At 41.2% G+C, this 17428-nt stretch overlaps 1 protein-coding gene across 2 annotated transcripts in view; it reads right to left on the reverse strand.

Annotated features, from left to right (window-relative positions):
- Positions 1-17428, reverse strand: part of LOC102172613 (ras-GEF domain-containing family member 1B) — a 669201-nt gene that overhangs the window by 174034 nt on the left and 477739 nt on the right. For both annotated transcript variants that reach the window (XM_018049636.1, XM_018049637.1), the window contains one exon: positions 12-95. In XM_018049636.1, coding sequence (XP_017905125.1) covers positions 12-95 — 84 coding nt within the window. The remainder of the gene's footprint in view (positions 1-11; positions 96-17428) is intronic.

A 17428-nucleotide genomic window follows, 5' to 3' on the forward strand; every position in this document is an offset into this window, starting at 1 on the left:
TTCATTCTTACTTTGCCAACTGGCTTCTCAAGCAGAGGGCTTGCAAAGCAGATGGGAGTTATGCTGCTGTACATCGAAGGTTTCCATTGCTGTTCCTGTGAGAAAGGAGACAGAGAGAGGTTTCAGGGACTTGGCTGGCTCTCCTACTGCATGAAGCCATTCTCCTGCTTCTCACAACAGTGCCTCAAGCACTTAACCGTAATGGTTGTCACTTGAAATACCCGAGTCAGCATTTTTACACAGGCACCTTCAGCTCGCAGTCAGTGCAAACTCATTTAACCTTATGCAGGGGTACATTACAAAACCTCTTATGACATTCTGAAGGAATATCGATAGAAGTACAGAATATTTTCAGCCTAATCTGCTAAGGTATCTTGCAGAACATAGATTAGACTATGTGAATCTTTTTTTTGTTGTTAAAAAAATAACACTACAAGTATCTCATCTTGTTGCATAAAAACACTGATCACAGCTCAAATTCTGGTTTTCAAACCTCTGATTCTATATGGAGTACTGTCCAAAATTCTCTACCTGCCTTTTAGAACACTCCAAAATGTGGCTCTTTTCCCCTTTTTTGCTTTAGTTCCAACTCTCTCCTATAATTTACCTAAACCTCAAGCTACATTTGGCCAATTGTGTTTTTCTTCAGTAGATTCCAGTCTATGCCTTTGTTTATACTGCTCCTAGTTTCTAAAAGATCCTTTCTTCACTGTCTGTCTATGATTTCCCACCTGTCCTAAAAAGCACAGCTCAGATTCCCTAAGAAGCATTTTGCTATATTCCTCCACTCTGGCTAGAATCAAAATAAACTTCTCCCAATCACAGGATTCACATCCTATTATTAGGGTACTTGTCATTATCTGCTGGGAAGTGACTTACTGAAGACAGGACTCCTGCTTTTGTTATCTTTGTATCCTTTATAATCTAATGCAGGTCTTATGCGTAGCTGTAATCTGAATGTTTGTGTCCCCCCCAGAATTCATATGTTGAAATCCTAAAGCCCTTAAGGGCTTCCATGTTGGTCCAGGGGTTGGGACCTCACCTTCTAATGAAGGGTGTTAGTTTGATCCCCAGTCAGGGAGCTGAGGTCCTGTATGCCTCGCAGGCAATAAAAACAAAACATAAAAAGCAGAGATGATACTGCAACAAATTCAGTGGAGACTTTAAGGACGGTTAACATAAAAAAAAAAAAAACCCTTAAAAACTCCTAAGCCCCAAATGGTGAAGGGATTAGGAGGTGAGGGCTTTAGACAGTGATTTGGGAAATGATTGGGATTAATGTCTTTGTAAAAGACATCCCAGGGTGCTGGCTGGCCTCTTTCCCATGTGACGATACAAGGACAAGTCTGTGCCCTGGAAGAAGACCCTCACTCAACTGTGCTGACTTCGAGTCACCAGAAATCTGAGAAATAAATGTCTGCTGCTTATAAGCTCCCAATCTGTGGCATTTTGTTCGAGCAGCCTGAACAGACTAAGACATAGATAGAGGTGCTTTCCATGACAGTACTCTTGCCTTTTGTCAGCTGAATCTTTTCTTTAAGTAGAAACACCCCAGCCGATCCAGCTCTCTCTGGCCCTCGGCTCTCATTCTCACTAAGCACATTTTTCAGTCTCATTAGAGGAAATATCAAGATACTTGTTATTGAAAGATAAAAAATCTTAACCGTAGGTACCAACAACCCCATAAAATAAAAATGACCTTTAAAACTGAATCAAGCAAGTATTGACCCATCCCCGCCTCCTGCTGTCCATTAATTGGCCATGTTTCTGGAGCGAAAGAATTTTTTCAGTGGTCTTAGCAAAGGAATGGAGTACGACCCTCTGGAATCTCTACCCCTGCTGTTACTAATTATCTTACTCTGGGCAAATTACTCGTACTTTCGACCAGGGTGGCCCTGCCTGTAAATGTGGTTCATGTTATTTACACATATCTCGCAGGGCATTTTGAGACAAATTGTGGAGCTATCTGTGGCCTAGAAAGGCAAAGCATCATTTCTGGTGCAGAGGCCCCTGCAGTCTACCCCCAGGAGAAGCCATTCAAACCTCTGACTTTCTTCCTGTGGTCTAGAAACAGGGGTGATGGTCAAATTCCAAGGCATATGGCTTTCTGTTCATTAGGAGTGAAGCTGAGACCAGCAACTCATTTCACAGATCACGTTCCAGCCATCAAAGTTTAATTACTACCAAACCTATTGGCCCAGGTCCCAACCACGTTAGGGCATGCATGAAAGTTCTAAAGGATCCAGTTACCAATTCCCACCTTTCAGAGATAAAAAGACATTCATTGAGTGGCACCAGAGAAAAAGCTGAAATACATCAACTGAGACTGTGACTTTTTTTTTTTTTAATGAAAATAACAGTTCAGTGTTGATGATCAGGACACATGACTCAGTTTCAAGGAAGTCAATCTGCAGACATAGGAGACGAATTTGAGGAACTCTGCCCTTCCCTCTAAGGCTGGTCCAGTTGCTATGGCAACAGGTAACTAGTTTTCTTAGGTGGATGTGCAGCTTGATTTTCTTTGGGACCAAAGAGTCCCTTGATATGATTGCACTGGGTATATTTAAGACTGAAGCAACCTACGAGTCTCAAAGCACAGATCTCTTACCTAGAAATCATTTGTGTGGTGGGAAAATATGTGACGATTCTGGGCCATAAATAAAAGGATATTTCTGAGATAATGGGTTCACATACAAAACACAGAGTGGTCGAGCATGTTGCTATGACTAACTTGTCATTCAGGCTGTAAGTCGTGTCTGACTCTGAGACTCCATGGACTGCAGCACGCTGGGCTCCCCTGTCCTTCACTATCTCCTGGAGCTTGCTCAAACTCACTTGCATTGAGTCAGTGATGCCATTCAACCATCTCATCCTCTTGACGTCCAACCTATGTCACCTCCATCTCCTCCTGCCCCCCTAAATAGCATTTCCCTTTCCCTCTCTCCTTTGGTCATTTTAGGCTTTCCAACACAGGGTTTGTTGTTGCTATTATTTGGGTAGTTGAGTGGCTGGGTGGCTGGTATTGGGAGCTGTTCCCCATCTAACATATTGTTTGCTCTATGTGGGGACAGGGACTCTGAGGATGGTCTTGAAGTGGAATAAGAGAAACTTTGGGAAAAGAAAGCCTCAGGCAAATCCGGCCATCCTCTCCAGCTCTCTACAAGGTAAGGGTGAAACTGCCCCTTTATCTTCTTCCCACAATAACTTCAGAGCATTCCTGAGAAGCTACAGAACTGCTGAGAGCTCTCTGCAATGACAGGTACCTGGGGTTACTTTTCTAAGACTGGATTCCTAAAAGGAGACCAAAGAAGTGGTTAAGACCATGAACTGTAATTACAACCTTTAGTGTTTACCCTGGAGCCTGGAATATAAGGGCAATTCCTGGTGCCGAAGGACAGAAATAATCCAGAATTTTGAGGAGGAAGGACACAAGGATCACCTCGCAGCTCAGCTCGTTGACGGAGCAGTAGGATCAGTGTGGGTGGCATCTGCCCAAGGGGGCGTCACTGGGCAGCTCAAACAACCCTAATAACTCTGAAGAAAAGAATGTATCCTTGCTCAGAAATCTCGTTTTTTTTTTAAATTAATTTTTATTGCAGAGTAGTTGCTTTTCAGGGGCTTTCCCAGTGGCTTAGATGGGAAGAATCTGCCTTCTATGGGGGAGACCTCGGTTCGATCCCTGGGTAGGGAAGATCTCCTGGAGAAGGGAATGGCAACCCACTCCAGTATTCTTGCCTGGAAAATTCCATGGACAGAGGAGCCTGGCAGGCTACAGTCCATGGGGTCTTAAAGGGTCAGACACAAATGGGTGACTAACACACACACACATACACGGTGGCTTTAAAATATTGTGTTAGTTTCTACTGTACAGCAAAGTGAATCAGCTTTATGTATACATGTTATGTTAGTCCCACAGCTGTGTCCGACTCTTTGCAACTCCACAGACTGTAGAACCTCTAGGCTCCTTTGTCCATGGGATTCTCCTGGCAAGAATACTGGAGTGGGTAGCCATTCTCATCTCCAGGGGATCTTCCTGACCCAGGGATCAAACCTGGATCTCCCATATTGCAGGCAGATATTTTATTGTCTGAGCCACCAGGGAAGCCCCATATGTATATATATACCCCCTCTTTTTTGGATCTGTATCCCATAGAAAACACGGACGTGGATGTCAATCAACTGCCTGTACCTCCTCCCCACACCTCAGGGCTATAAACAATGTGTTCTGTTTTCAGATGCAAGCAGATTCTTCTTCAAAGACGGCCACCCCTCTTATCCATTCTCAACTTGTCACCCATCCTTTATCCAGATTAAAGATGACTACACCTCCCATCTACAGAGTGTTCCCAAAGGACTGAGGACAATTTTACCCCAAAGGATCATGAGACACTTCTATATTGCACCTTTTGAGGAAATATCAAGTTACTTTCCCCTGTAATTAACACCTACGAAAACACACTCTTTTTTATTTTTGGCCTTTTGAATCATTTCTTTAGAATATTTTTCCAGGAGTAGGGTTCCTATGCCAAAGATATGGACATTTTTATGGCTCTTGTGATTTACTATCTATACTGCTTTTCAAAAGGATTGGGCTGGTTCACACAGCTACCATATGTCATATGTGTATGTGTTGCAGATATGTATACACACTTTTTTCAACACAGCAAACTTATGAGCAGTACTTTCAAAAGCTGCTTCTGGGACTCAGGAGGGGAATATATTTCAAACATTTAGTGGGAACCAGGGAAGGGAAAGCTCCTAAAAGGGATGTGATATAGCTACATAGAGAGGAGGGGCCAGGCCCCATTGCTCTGGCCCCTCTACTCTCTGTCCCCCCAACGTAAGAGTTGGGACCAATCAACAGGAACCTGGGTTCACCCCACCCAGGCCAGCCAGAGTTCCTTCTTAGCAAGGGTCAAGCACATAGGCACAGAGGTGAGGTGGCCTTGGGAAGGGAGGAGAGCTGGGTGGAGGGCCATTAAATGTTGACTCACTCAGGCTTGACCAGACTTCCTCCCTTTTTCCACACTCCAGTACAATTTTGGTGAACTTAAGTAAACTGCACCCGCTGCTAAGTGTTCCCACTTCCTCTGGGTTATTATCACAGACCCACACCAGCTCCGGTATATGAAAATCCCCTCCCCTCAAAACCTGTGAGCAGAGAGAGGCTCACGGGGAAGAACAGACTCGCAGGCATTCCAGTTTTTAAGTTTCTGGGCAGAATCCTGGGAGAACCTGAGCTGCTTAAATATTCTTCAGTGCTTCCCCCAATATGCATTTTCCTTAAACGCTCCGCTGAGTCTTGGCATGTCAATATCTAATTCTTAGATATTTTATGTGTTGATTTTTAAATGTCCCTTGTGTTTTTGCCTTCCTTTCCTATGTTTTATGCATCTTCAGTACCACCTGTACTTACCACAAGGCTGCCATTACAAAACACATTAAAACAAGTGCCTTCAAAATGCTCAACAACATTAACGAGACTTTTGAAAGAAAGTGGCACATCCCTCTCACCACAGTCTCCTCTCTCTGAGTTTCCTGCCAGCCTTTATCCAAATGAACGTATATTTAGCTACAACATCACTTTGCTTTACTCTGAACATCACATTACATATGTTCTGTGTTGTTATGTAGTTTTAGGGCTTGTAATTTTTAGTGATTACATCATGTTCCGTCAACAGGATGGAGTATAATGTCATTTACTATCCTGATACATATTTTATTTCCATTTTTTCGCTGTAATTTTTTTTGAAGTTTTTAAACCAGTTCTATTGATACAATTCACATGCCATTCACTTCACCCATTTAAGGTGCGCAATTCAATATTTCTCAAAAAAAAAAACCTCATAGGGTTGTGCAGCCATTGTTGTTGTTCAGTCGCTCAGTCATGCCTGACTCTTTGCAAAGCCCATGGACTACAGCACACCAGGCTTGCCTGTCCATCACCATCTCCTGGTGTTTGTTCAAACTCAAGTCCACGGAGTCGCTGATGCCATCCAACCATCTCATCCTCTGTCATCCCCGTCTCCTCCCTCCTTCAATCTTTCCCAGCATCAGGGTCTTTTCCAATGAGGTGTCCAAGTATTTCCATCAGGTGGCCGAAGTATTGGAGCTTCAGCTTCAGCATCAGTCCTTCCAATGAATATTCAGGGTTGATTCCCTTTAGGATTGACTGGTTTGATCTCCTTGCCACCCAAGGGACTCTCAAGAATTTTCTCCAGCACCACAGTTCAAAAGCATCAGTTCTTCAGTGCTCAGCCTTCTTTATGGTCCAACTCTCAGGTACATACATGACTACTGGAAAAACTACAGCTTTAACTATACGGACCTTTGTTAGCAAAGTAATGTCTCTGCTTTTTAATATGTTGTCTAGGTTTGTGCAGCCATTACCACAATGTAATTTTAAAGTATCTGTGTCCCCTGCCAAAAGAGACCCTTTACCTATTAGTAACTCTCCACCATTTCCCCGTCCCCTCCCCCCAGTCCTAGGCAACCACTAGTCAACATTCTACTTGTGTTTTTGCCCATTCTAAACATTTTATATTTACATAAATGAAATCATACAATATGCTGTCTTCTGTGAGTTTCATCTAGTGTAATGTTCTCAAAGATTATCCATGTTGTAGGATATATCATCCTTCATCATTTTTTTTGTTGTCCAAAAAAGTTCCTTTGAATGGAGATACCATATTTTATTGATCTATTTATTCATATAAGTTGTTTTTACTTTGGGGCTATTATGAAGAAGGCATTTATGAACATTCATGTACAAATTTTCATTTCTCTTGGTTATACACCTAGATGTGGAAATGCCAGATCATAAGACATTTCTATATTTCACATTTTGAGGAACTATCAAACTATTTTCCCCTGCAATTAATACCTGTGAAAATATACTTTTTTTGGTCTTTTAAATAATTTCTTTAGAATATTTTTCCAGGAGTAGGGTTCCTATGCCAAAATTATGGACATTTTTGTGGCTTTTGCTATTTACTATCTATACTGCTTTTTGAAAGGATTAGACGTATAAGTAAAACACAATATCTAAATAAGTTTACACAACTACCATATACCATATGTGTATCATGTATGTATACACACACTTTTTTCGACACAGCAAACTTTTGAGGAAGATGTCACAATTAATCTCATATTTATAGATGAAGATACCAAGGGTCCTAGAGATTGGGAACTCAAGTGTTAGATGACCAGCCAAAGCCAAGCAATGCCTCTTTTATGGGCTTCATTGGCTTCAAGTGTCTGAATCCAACATGTCACTGGTTTCAATGAGTAATTGCTGACTACGAGTCTCTCCTGTAATTTCTTCAGCTTGTGTCACAATGAAACAAGAATGGCGATGGAGTCAGAGGCACGGGATCAAATTCCAGCCCCATAACATGCTAGCATGGAGACCTAGAGTAGGTTGCTGAATCACTAAGCATCCGTTTCCACAAACATACAACGTGATGATACCTACGTCATAGGCTTATCTGGAGGATTTGAATTAAAATTCAAGTCAGCAAAGAAACTTACATAATAATGCTCAGATCATTTTTCATGTTAATGACAAATGGCTTATTGTTATTCTTCCTTGGTGCCCTCTTCAAAGTAAAATATTAGGTATCTTCAATTCCCTATTATAATTTAATACATTTTCTCCTCTACCGTCAGAAAATTATCCTCTGAGTTACTGTAACTTAGCTCTATACTAAATTTATGACTTTTTATATAAAATATTGATTACATAAGCAATATCAAGGTTTATAAAAATGTTTCAATAAAATTTATAGCAATTATAGATTTTAAAAAATTATAAAAGGCACAAGTAAATTATTTAGAAACTTATCAATTAAGTTCAAATGGTGTATTTACTTTTAAATTAAAAATATTCAGAACTTTTAAATTATAAATTATAATTAAAAATTTAAAGCAAAACACAAAGTCTAAAATAGAAATATTTTAAATATTAAAAAATAATCAATCATGAGTTAATAAAATAAGAATTGGCTCATAAACATAAATGCTTATTTTAAAAGTAGAAGTCTGATGATATGGGGAGAGAGGTGGGAGGGGGGTTCAGGATTGGGAACACGTGTACAGCCATGGCAGATTCATGTTGATGTATGGCAAAACCAATACAGTATTATCAAGTGAAATAAAGTAAAATTTAAAAAAAAGAAAGAGCAAAAATAAATAAATAAATAAAAGTAGAGGTCTGGCTCTAAGGACCTTGTAAACAAGATAATAATGATAAAGCAAAAATAGCTGTGGTCCCTTATTCTGAAGTCTTGGATTTCTGAATAGCTTTGACACTCACTTGGTATATGACCTCTTCGGGGTTCCACATTTCTTTAGCAATAAAAAGTATAGTATATAATTTGCTGTTTTTAAAAAGAAGATCCTATAAGGCAATGTATCTGAAAACAATCAACAACACATAAAAATTGTACAGCTTTTTGATACATCAAAACCTAGGTGGGATAGTTACACCACACAATTTGTCCATTCACTTATATGATAAGAACCCTAAATTATCTAGGAGTTCAGAAAAAATAGGAAGGAAAATAAAAATGCAAAGTCATCATCTATCCAAACATGAGAAAATAGTTCTCTCCCTTGTTTTGACCTCCCATGTATCACTGGAGGACAATATCATATGCAAAATGATTCAGGAAGAATAGGCCCATAAAATAATCATATGGAACTTTTACAGGATGGAGGGAAGGATGCTGTAACTTGCATCTTTGCAAATGGGATCTGCTTGGTGACCAGCGGCAAATTTCGGGGAAAGTATCAATAGGTAAGCGGCAAGTTATAAGCTTATTTCAAAGTCATACATTGCAGTCTTAACTCCCAGGACCTCAGCATGTGACCGTATTTAGAGGTAGGGTGTTTCAAGAGGTGATTAAGTTAAAATGAGATAATCAGCGTGGGCTCCAATCCAAATAACTGCAGTCCTTATAAGAAGAGGCAATGTATACACAGATGCACATGTAAGGAAGGTCATGTGAAGACACAAGGAGAACACGGCTATCTGTGAGCCAAGGAGGGAAGTCTCAAACCAGCTCTGGTGACAGCTTCATCTCAGACTTCTAGCCTCACAGAACCATGAGAAAGTAAATTTCTGTTGTTTCAGTCACCCAATTTGGAAACCCTAGAAAATGAATAGACAGCTTCCCAGCGAAAACAAAACAAAACAACAAACAAATTCAATATCAGGAGGAAGGACTTTTAGCAGAGAAGCTTTTGGGGACTTTGAGGCAGTTAGGTGGAACCAGTGGTAAGGAACCCACTTGCCCATGCAGGAGACATAAGAGATGCAGATTCTATGCCTGGGTCAGGAAGATCCCCTGGAGGAGGAAATGGCTATCCATTCCAGTATTCCTGCTTGGTAAACCCTTTGGACCGAAGAGCCTGGTGGGTTACAGTCCATAAGGTCACGAAGAGTCAGACACAACTAAAGCGACTTAAGCACAAGCAGCTGGTGTAAGAAAGGTTTCCAAATAAATTGGATGTTGCCTTGACTAGTAACAAAACAGATGCAGATGTTTGCATGGACAGGATTTTGTACATCAGTGCTAAGCAGGCCCTGGGGATACTTAGGTAAATATGACTCTGTCTTACTCTCAGGGAGGCCTCCCAGTCTAGTGGGAGAGAGAGGTGAACAAACAATATTGAAAGGAGTGGTGCACATTCAGGACACAGATATACAGAAGAAGATGCAGTTGGGGCAAAGGAAGAGCAGCTGGCCCAGCCAGGAGAGGGGCTCCTGTGACCAGAAGGTTTCTGGAGGAAGGTGGCACAGGAGCTGAGGCCAGGAGGACAACGTTAGGTAGTCAAAGAAGTGGTATGGGGCAGGGTGGCTGGGGGGTGGTGGGTTGCTGGGGATAGAGAAAGACTACGCATGGTGTCAAAGGAAGAGAAAATGTCATGAGTGCAAGAGGCATGCAATATAAAGAAGTGTTGAGTTTTTATGTCTGACTCTCTGTGACCCCATGGACTATAGCCCACCAGCCTCCTCTGTCCATGGAATTTTCCAGGCAAGAATACTGGAATGGGTTGCCATTTCCTACTCTAGGGTTTTTATATGAACCACAGATAATTTGGGGCTGTTAGACCTTAAAGAGTGAGACAGAGGTGGAGCGTGATGACTCTGGAGAAGCAGGTAAGAGGCCCACGATACTTTTACAACAGTATGTGAATGGATTTGCTGGGCAGCAGACAGGAGCATGCATGTGAGAGGAGGAGAGACTAGGAGCTTGGCAAATATTTAGGCCACTGTGGTCACAGACCAGGAAAGACAGAGATGTAGAGAGTGAGGGGGTGGAGACAGGGACACAGAGAGTAGACTCCAGGAGAAGGAAAGGACATGAGGAGGGTACAGCTGAGGGGTAATATGTTTGCCTCAGGGTCTGCCCTGGGCACCAAAAGGCCCAAAGAGCACTCTCCACTGTGGAACCCTGATTTTAAATGCCTTTACTGATGTAAAATTTGTACTACATTTTGGCCCCTGCCTTCTTGCCTCAAGTTGAACTTTTCGCTGCCACCAAATATTTTTGCTTTCTCCCATGCACACACCCTGTTGTGCAGTGTGTCTGCCATTCTGCTAAGAATGACACACATGTGCTCACAAGCTGCTAAGCATTAATTGTACAATTTCAGGAAGGCAGCAGATAAGTTCAATGCTCTTATACTGACATTTAAATCTGACATTGTACAATATAGATAAAAATGATAAAATTCATACTAATAATTTGATTTAATATTTAATATTTGGCAGACCACAAATGGGGCCATAGCCATGGGCCTAATTCTCCCAAAGAGCAAATAGGTGGTACAATTTCAAGTGCAGAGGTTAGGAAGCCCACTTTTGGTTTATCTGCACTTGAAATTTCTTTTCTAGGGAAAAGATATTCATTCTGTAATTAACAGCAAAATTTTTAATGTGTGAAATTCCCTGGGAGAGATGGCATGTTGGATTTCATTCACAATAAGAGAGAAGAGGGCTTCCCAGGAGGCTCAGAGGTAAAAAATTCGCCTGCCAATGCAGGAGACGCAAGAGATGAGGGCTTGACACTTGGGTAAAGGAGATCCCCTGGAAATTCCAGGCAAGTTTTCTTGCCTGGAAAAATTCCATGGACAGAGGAGCCTGGCCAGCACCACACAAAGGTGGTTGTTATTGTTTGGTCATTAAATTGCGTCCAACTCTTTTGCGACCCCATGGACTGTAACCCACCAGGCTCCTCTGTCCACAGGATTCTCCAGCAAGAATGCAGGAGTGGGTTGCCAGTTCCTCCTCCAGGGGATCTTCCTGACCCAGGGATCAAACCCGCATCTCCTGCATTGGCAGGTAGAGTCTTTACCACCTAGCCACCAGGGAAGCCTCACACAAAGATTACTTTCTCTCAAAGAAACAAAAGAAATGGAATTTACAGTGATAGTAGAGAGGACACATGCCAGGGACATTTAATCTGAAATTCTATTATGAAAGGTAAAACTGTAAAACAGATATATTATAGGACATTGTATACGGCAATAGTTCACTTTCTTTCACTGCCATGTGTACCATTCTGGGACGATATCACGTTTCTTTTTCTGTTTCTATTAGCTGGTTCCTGTTGCTTGCAAATAAGAACTTCATGAGACATGTGCAAAAATCCGGAGAGGAATGTTATAGATTAGGAGTAGCAGGGAGAGAGGCCCTGATGCCATTATGTAACCACCTTGTATTGTAACTCAGTGTTCACACACACACACACGCACACACACACACACTCTCTCTCCTAGATCAATAGTTAAATAGTCAGAGATAACCCCAGTTAATCATTCTTACTCAACAATGGTATCCCAGGCATTGAATTAGGCAAAATGCTATGAAGTATGATTAGTATTTATGCAAACTGGGAAACTCACATTTAATAAACTGAAATAAATGGCTTAAGATCATCTATGTAATGACAAAGTAAGAACTTGAACCCAACATTGTCTGCCTCCAAAATCTATGCTTCTCATCAACATACCATATTGATAATTTCTTTTTCTGAAGCTAAGAAAAAAGCTGATTAATTTATGAAGGACATGTAAAGCAGATCCTGTTAACTCTAAATGATATCAAGTAGCACCAGCAATCTTTCAGGAGTCCTTATTTTCCCCAGTGTCTGTGCAGAGCATCCAAGGCAAGGTGGTAGATGTGACTCAGAAAGGATGAACATTCCATGGAGTGGTGAGCATGACAAACTGCTTGCCAATATTCTTCAGTTACTGGCACACACTGATGCTATAGTCCAGCTCTGCTAAATAGAGTCTTAGGTAATAATGGTAATTCATATTCATAAAATATTTTACAGTCTTTCTAAAACATTATGGAACACTGCTAGGTCATAAACAGCAATATATGTCTTCACCACCTACACTGGTCTTTCTTTGAAAGACGTCTTTTTTTTTTTTTTTTATAGAATGAGTACAGAGTAGAGAAGGAATATAATTGTTTTTGTTATGTTTCTTTTTTTTTTTTTCCAGGTAAATACTAAATCAGACTCAGTTCAAAATATTGAACTGATTTAACCTATTAGAATTTTACAGATTATGACACTGATGTGTTTTGGTTTGTTGGTTGGTTGCTGTTGTTCTGTTGGTGATAGTTTTTGTTGTTTGCTTGGCGCAAAGTGTTATTGGTTTAGGCACAATTTATTAAAACAAAGAGGATTCCCTCCTTTGATGGAATTTCTCTTAAGTTTCTATCTGAAACACAGAAAACATTAAAAGAAACAACTGAACCTGAACAGATTTGGCATCTGTACTGTGCTTAGCTGCTCAGTCGTCTGACTCTTTTCGACCCCATAGACTATAGCCCGCCAGGCTCCTCTGTCCATGGGGATTTACCAGGCAAAAATACTGGTGTCAGTTGCCATGCCTTCGTCTAGGAGATCTTCCCGACCCAGGGACTGAACCCAGGTCTCTTGTGCTGCAGGCAGGTTGTTTACCAGCTGAGCCACCAGAGAAACCCACTAGGGGCATTTCTGGGCTTCCCTGGTGGCTCTGCATTGTGCCTGCAATGCAGAAGACACAGGTTTGATCCCTGAGTCAGGAAGATCCCCTGGAGGAAGCCTTGGCAACCCATTCCAGTATTTTTGCCTGGAGAATCCGAGGGACAGAGAAGCCTGGTGGACCACAGTCCATAGCGTTGCAAAGAGCCAGACACTACTGAAGTGACTGAGAATGCACGCAAGCACGCACGCTCAAGGGCATTTCTATACACCATGCAACTGCAGTTATGGAATCATGTCTGAAGGCAACACTGGAATCCATTTAGAAACTGGTAGTAACAATCAATGGAGAAGGCAATGGCACCCCACTCCAGTACTCTTGCCTGGAAAATCCCATGGACGGAGGAGCTTGGTGAGCTGCAGTCTATGGGGTCGCTAAGAGTCGGACATGACTGAGCAACTTCATTTTCACTTTTCACTTTCATGCATTGGAGAAGGAAATGGCAACCCACTCTGGTGTTCTTGCCTGGAGAATCCCAGGGACAGGGGAGCCTGGTGGGCTGCCGTCTATGGGGTCGCACAGAGTCGGACATGACTGAAGTGACTTAGCAGTAACAATCAATCCCTAGGAAAAAACTCTTAGCTGAATAGACAAGGGCAGAGTAGAGCTATAAGAACAGTTGACGTATTTTCTCTTGGCTACTTTTTTAATTACACTGTTTCCTAAACCAATTTTATTTTTGAACACTTCTCTCTAAAAATTATCATCCAGCAGACAGTTATGGTATCATCTGCTGCCTGCTGCTTATAATTGACAAGTGATTGCTGGTACAAATCGTGTCATTAATCAGCCTTGAAGAGAAGTGAAAACTGTACCCTCCATCCAAACACAAAGCTAGTTTTTGGTGTTGGTACTTTCTACTTTGGCAGCCTGGACTGATGTGAGCACATAAACATCAGCTGCTACTCCTGGTGGGGGGGCACTTCAGCTTATGGAATGTGGGCAGCTGACTCCTTCATATATTATGCCAGGTGAGCCTGAATATCTTCATGGACTTCATGCCCAGTCATATTTGTGGGCAGGGAAACAAACACCTACCAATTGTTGGGAAAAGGCAGCTTCTTTTGGAAAAGGGCAGACACACAGCAAATGCAAAGCCCACCTGTGCAACAACAGGAAAACATAAAGCCCAGTAGTCGCACTCAAGGAACACTTTCTTTCTGATCCTCAATCTTCTGAAAGGAAAGTTTATTCTTCCTGACTGTCTCTTCCATCTAATTAATAATCATAAATAAAATCACTTTTGCATTATAAAAGTGTACTTGAGGTTAAAGACATTGAAGTATTAGACAAATTCTCAATGGAGAAAAATCCTTTTAGGTTTTGAATTGCCTTTTTAAAAAAATCTAAGAAACACAGAGGATGAGCCATCACTGCAGGTTTGGAACCTGGTATTTAGGTGCTTTATTTGCCAAACTGGTGTTTAGTTTCACTGAGTCATTCTCCTTCTAATTCTTTATTTCCCAATGTATGATGTTAACGTATTTACTTAAAGTTCTAGGGAAGTTAAACATACTAATTGAACATGGCAATATAGCCACTATATTCTTCTTAACTTTCTCTTTTTGATTTTAGGATTTACCTTTTAGTATCAGTGTATGTATACAAATAGCAAAAGAAATGAGAAACAGAGGTTGATCCACCTTAATTTACTGTTACATTTGGTCTATTCCTGGACTCACCTTGACCTGGCGTGATAAGAACTAAGGAATTTCTGTACGTAATCACCAAATAGATGAAAGAGTAAGGGAATGCATGACAGAATTCATAGAGGAAGAAAGAGTTATTTCACTAATTTTTGCCCAGGAGAGTCCTCCTGCTCTTTGACTGAATTTGAACTCTATTCTCTATGAAATCTATTTGTTTTGGCTGAAATTTGGAATTTATCTAAAGTCAGTGTTAGTCTTAACATTATCTAGGAATTCAGCTTAATAGTAAACCTTGCAATGAATTATGGGGATTTATTTACTTGGTTACTTTTTAAAAGATTCCATCCACACATTTGAAATGTAGCTCTGAATTGTGTTAATTTAATGAAAATCATGGAGAAGATGTAGGTGTTTATTTGCTTTTTGTACTCTAATGTGAAGAGGAACTAAAAAGCCTCTTGATGAAAGTGAAAGAGGACAGTGAAAAAGTTGGCTTAAAGCTCAACATTCAGAAACGGAGGATCATGGCATCTGGTCCCATTACTTCATGGGAAATAGATGGGGAAACAGTGGAAACAGTGTCAGACTTTATTTTGGGGGGCTGCAAAATCACTGCAGATGGTGACTGCAGCCATGAAATTAAAAGACGCTTACTCCTTGGAAGAAAAGTTATCACCAACCTAGATAGCATATTAAAAAGCAGAGACATTACTTTGCAAACAAAGGTCCATCTAGTCAAGGCTATGGTTTTTCCAGTGGTCATGTATGGATGTGAGAGTTGGACTGTGAAGAAAGCTGAGTGCCGAACAATTGATGCTTTTGAACTGTGCTGTTGGGGAAGACTCTTGAGAGTCCCTTGGACTTCAAGGAGATCAAGCCAGTTCATCCTAAAGGAGATCAGTCCTGGGTGTTCATTGGAAGGAATGATGCTGAAGCTGAAACTCCAATCTTTTGGCCACCTCATGCAAAGAGTTGACTCATTGGAAAAGACTCTGATGCTGGGAGGGATTGAGGGCATGAGGAAAAGGGGACGACAGAAGATGAGATGGCTGGATGGCATCACTGACTCAATGGACATGAGTTTGAGTGAACTCCGGGAGTTGGTGATGGACAAGGAGGCCTGGTGTGCTGCGATTCATGGGGTTGCAAAGAGTCGGACACATGTGAGTGACTGAACTGAACTGAATCTAATGTCAGTCCAGTGCAGGTGTCCTGATTTCGAGGGTCTAAGAATTCTCATACACTCTGAAAATGAACTTGATTTGAAAATAGCCTACACTCAAAGCAGCTATAAACTGCAGCCATGCCCATTTGCTTCAGCCTCCTGATGTGTGTGTGTGTACAAAAAACAATGAAAATGACTAGAAAGAAGCTACAGTGATCAAGACATAGTACTGGCAAAAGAATGGTGGGGAAAATCAATGGAACAGAATACAGAGCCCAGAAACAGACTGGCATAACTATATTCAACTCATCTTTGACGAAGGAGTCAAGGGGCAACACAATGGAGCAAAGATAGTCTTTTCAGCAAATGGTGTTGTACCAACTAGACACCCACAGGGAAAACAAAGAGTGAATCTGGACACAGACCTAACACCCTTCACAAAAATAAACTCAATTGGACCTAAATGTAAAAAGCAACACTACAACATTCCTAGGAGATAACATAGGAGAACACATAGATGACCTTGGGTATGTATGTCAATAATGTTTTTAGATATAGCACCAAAGGTACCACCTATGAGAGAAATAATTGACAAGCTGGACTTTAAAAAAAGAGCAGTGTCAAGGGACAGAGAAGATGGGGAAAATACGTCTGCAAAGAACATACCTGATAAAGAATTGTTATCCAAAATGTACAAAAAATAATGAAAACTCAACAGTAAGAAAACAACTAGCTAGATAGCATATTAAAAAGCAGAGATATTACTTTGCCAACAAAGGTCTATTTAGTCAAGGCTATGGTTTTTCTAGTGGTCATGTAGAATGTGAGAGTTGGACTGTGAAGAAAGCTGATTGCCGAAGAATTGATGCTTTTGAACTGTGCTGTTGGAGAAGACTCTTGAGAGTCCCTTGGACTTCAAGGAGATCCAACCAATCCATCCTAAAGGAGATCAGTCCCAGGTGTTCTTTGGAAGAACTGATGTTAAAGCTGAAACTCCAGTACTTTGGCCACCTCATGTGAAGAGTTGACTCATTGGAAAAGACCCTGATGCTGGGAGGGATTGGGAACAGGAGGAGAAGGGGATGACAGAGGATGAGATGGCTGGATGGCATCACTGACTCGATGGACGTGAGTTTGTGTGAACTCCAGGAGCTGGTGATGGACAGGGAGGCCTGATGTGCTGTGATTCATGGGGTCGCAGAGTTGGACATGACTGAGCGACTGAACTGAACTGAACTGAGCTTAAAAAATGGGCCAAAGATCTTAACAGACACCTCACCAAAGAAGATATACAGAATACAGATAGATATGAAACAATGCTTCACATCATACATTATCAGAGAAATGCAAATTAAAATGAGATAGCACTCACGTATTAGAACATCCAAAATCCAGAACACTGACAACACCAAATGCTGGTGAGAGTGTGAAGCAACAGGGGAATGGAAAGTGGTACAACCCCTTTGGAAGACAGTTTAGCAATTTCCTAACAAAACTAAATATACCCTGATCATGCAATCCAGCAATCACACTTCTTGGTATGTACCAAGGGAGTTAAAAACAGATG

The sequence above is a fragment of the Capra hircus genome, chromosome 6 (assembly GCF_001704415.2).
Source record: "Capra hircus breed San Clemente chromosome 6, ASM170441v1, whole genome shotgun sequence".
Classification (NCBI taxonomy): domain Eukaryota; kingdom Metazoa; phylum Chordata; class Mammalia; order Artiodactyla; family Bovidae; genus Capra; species Capra hircus.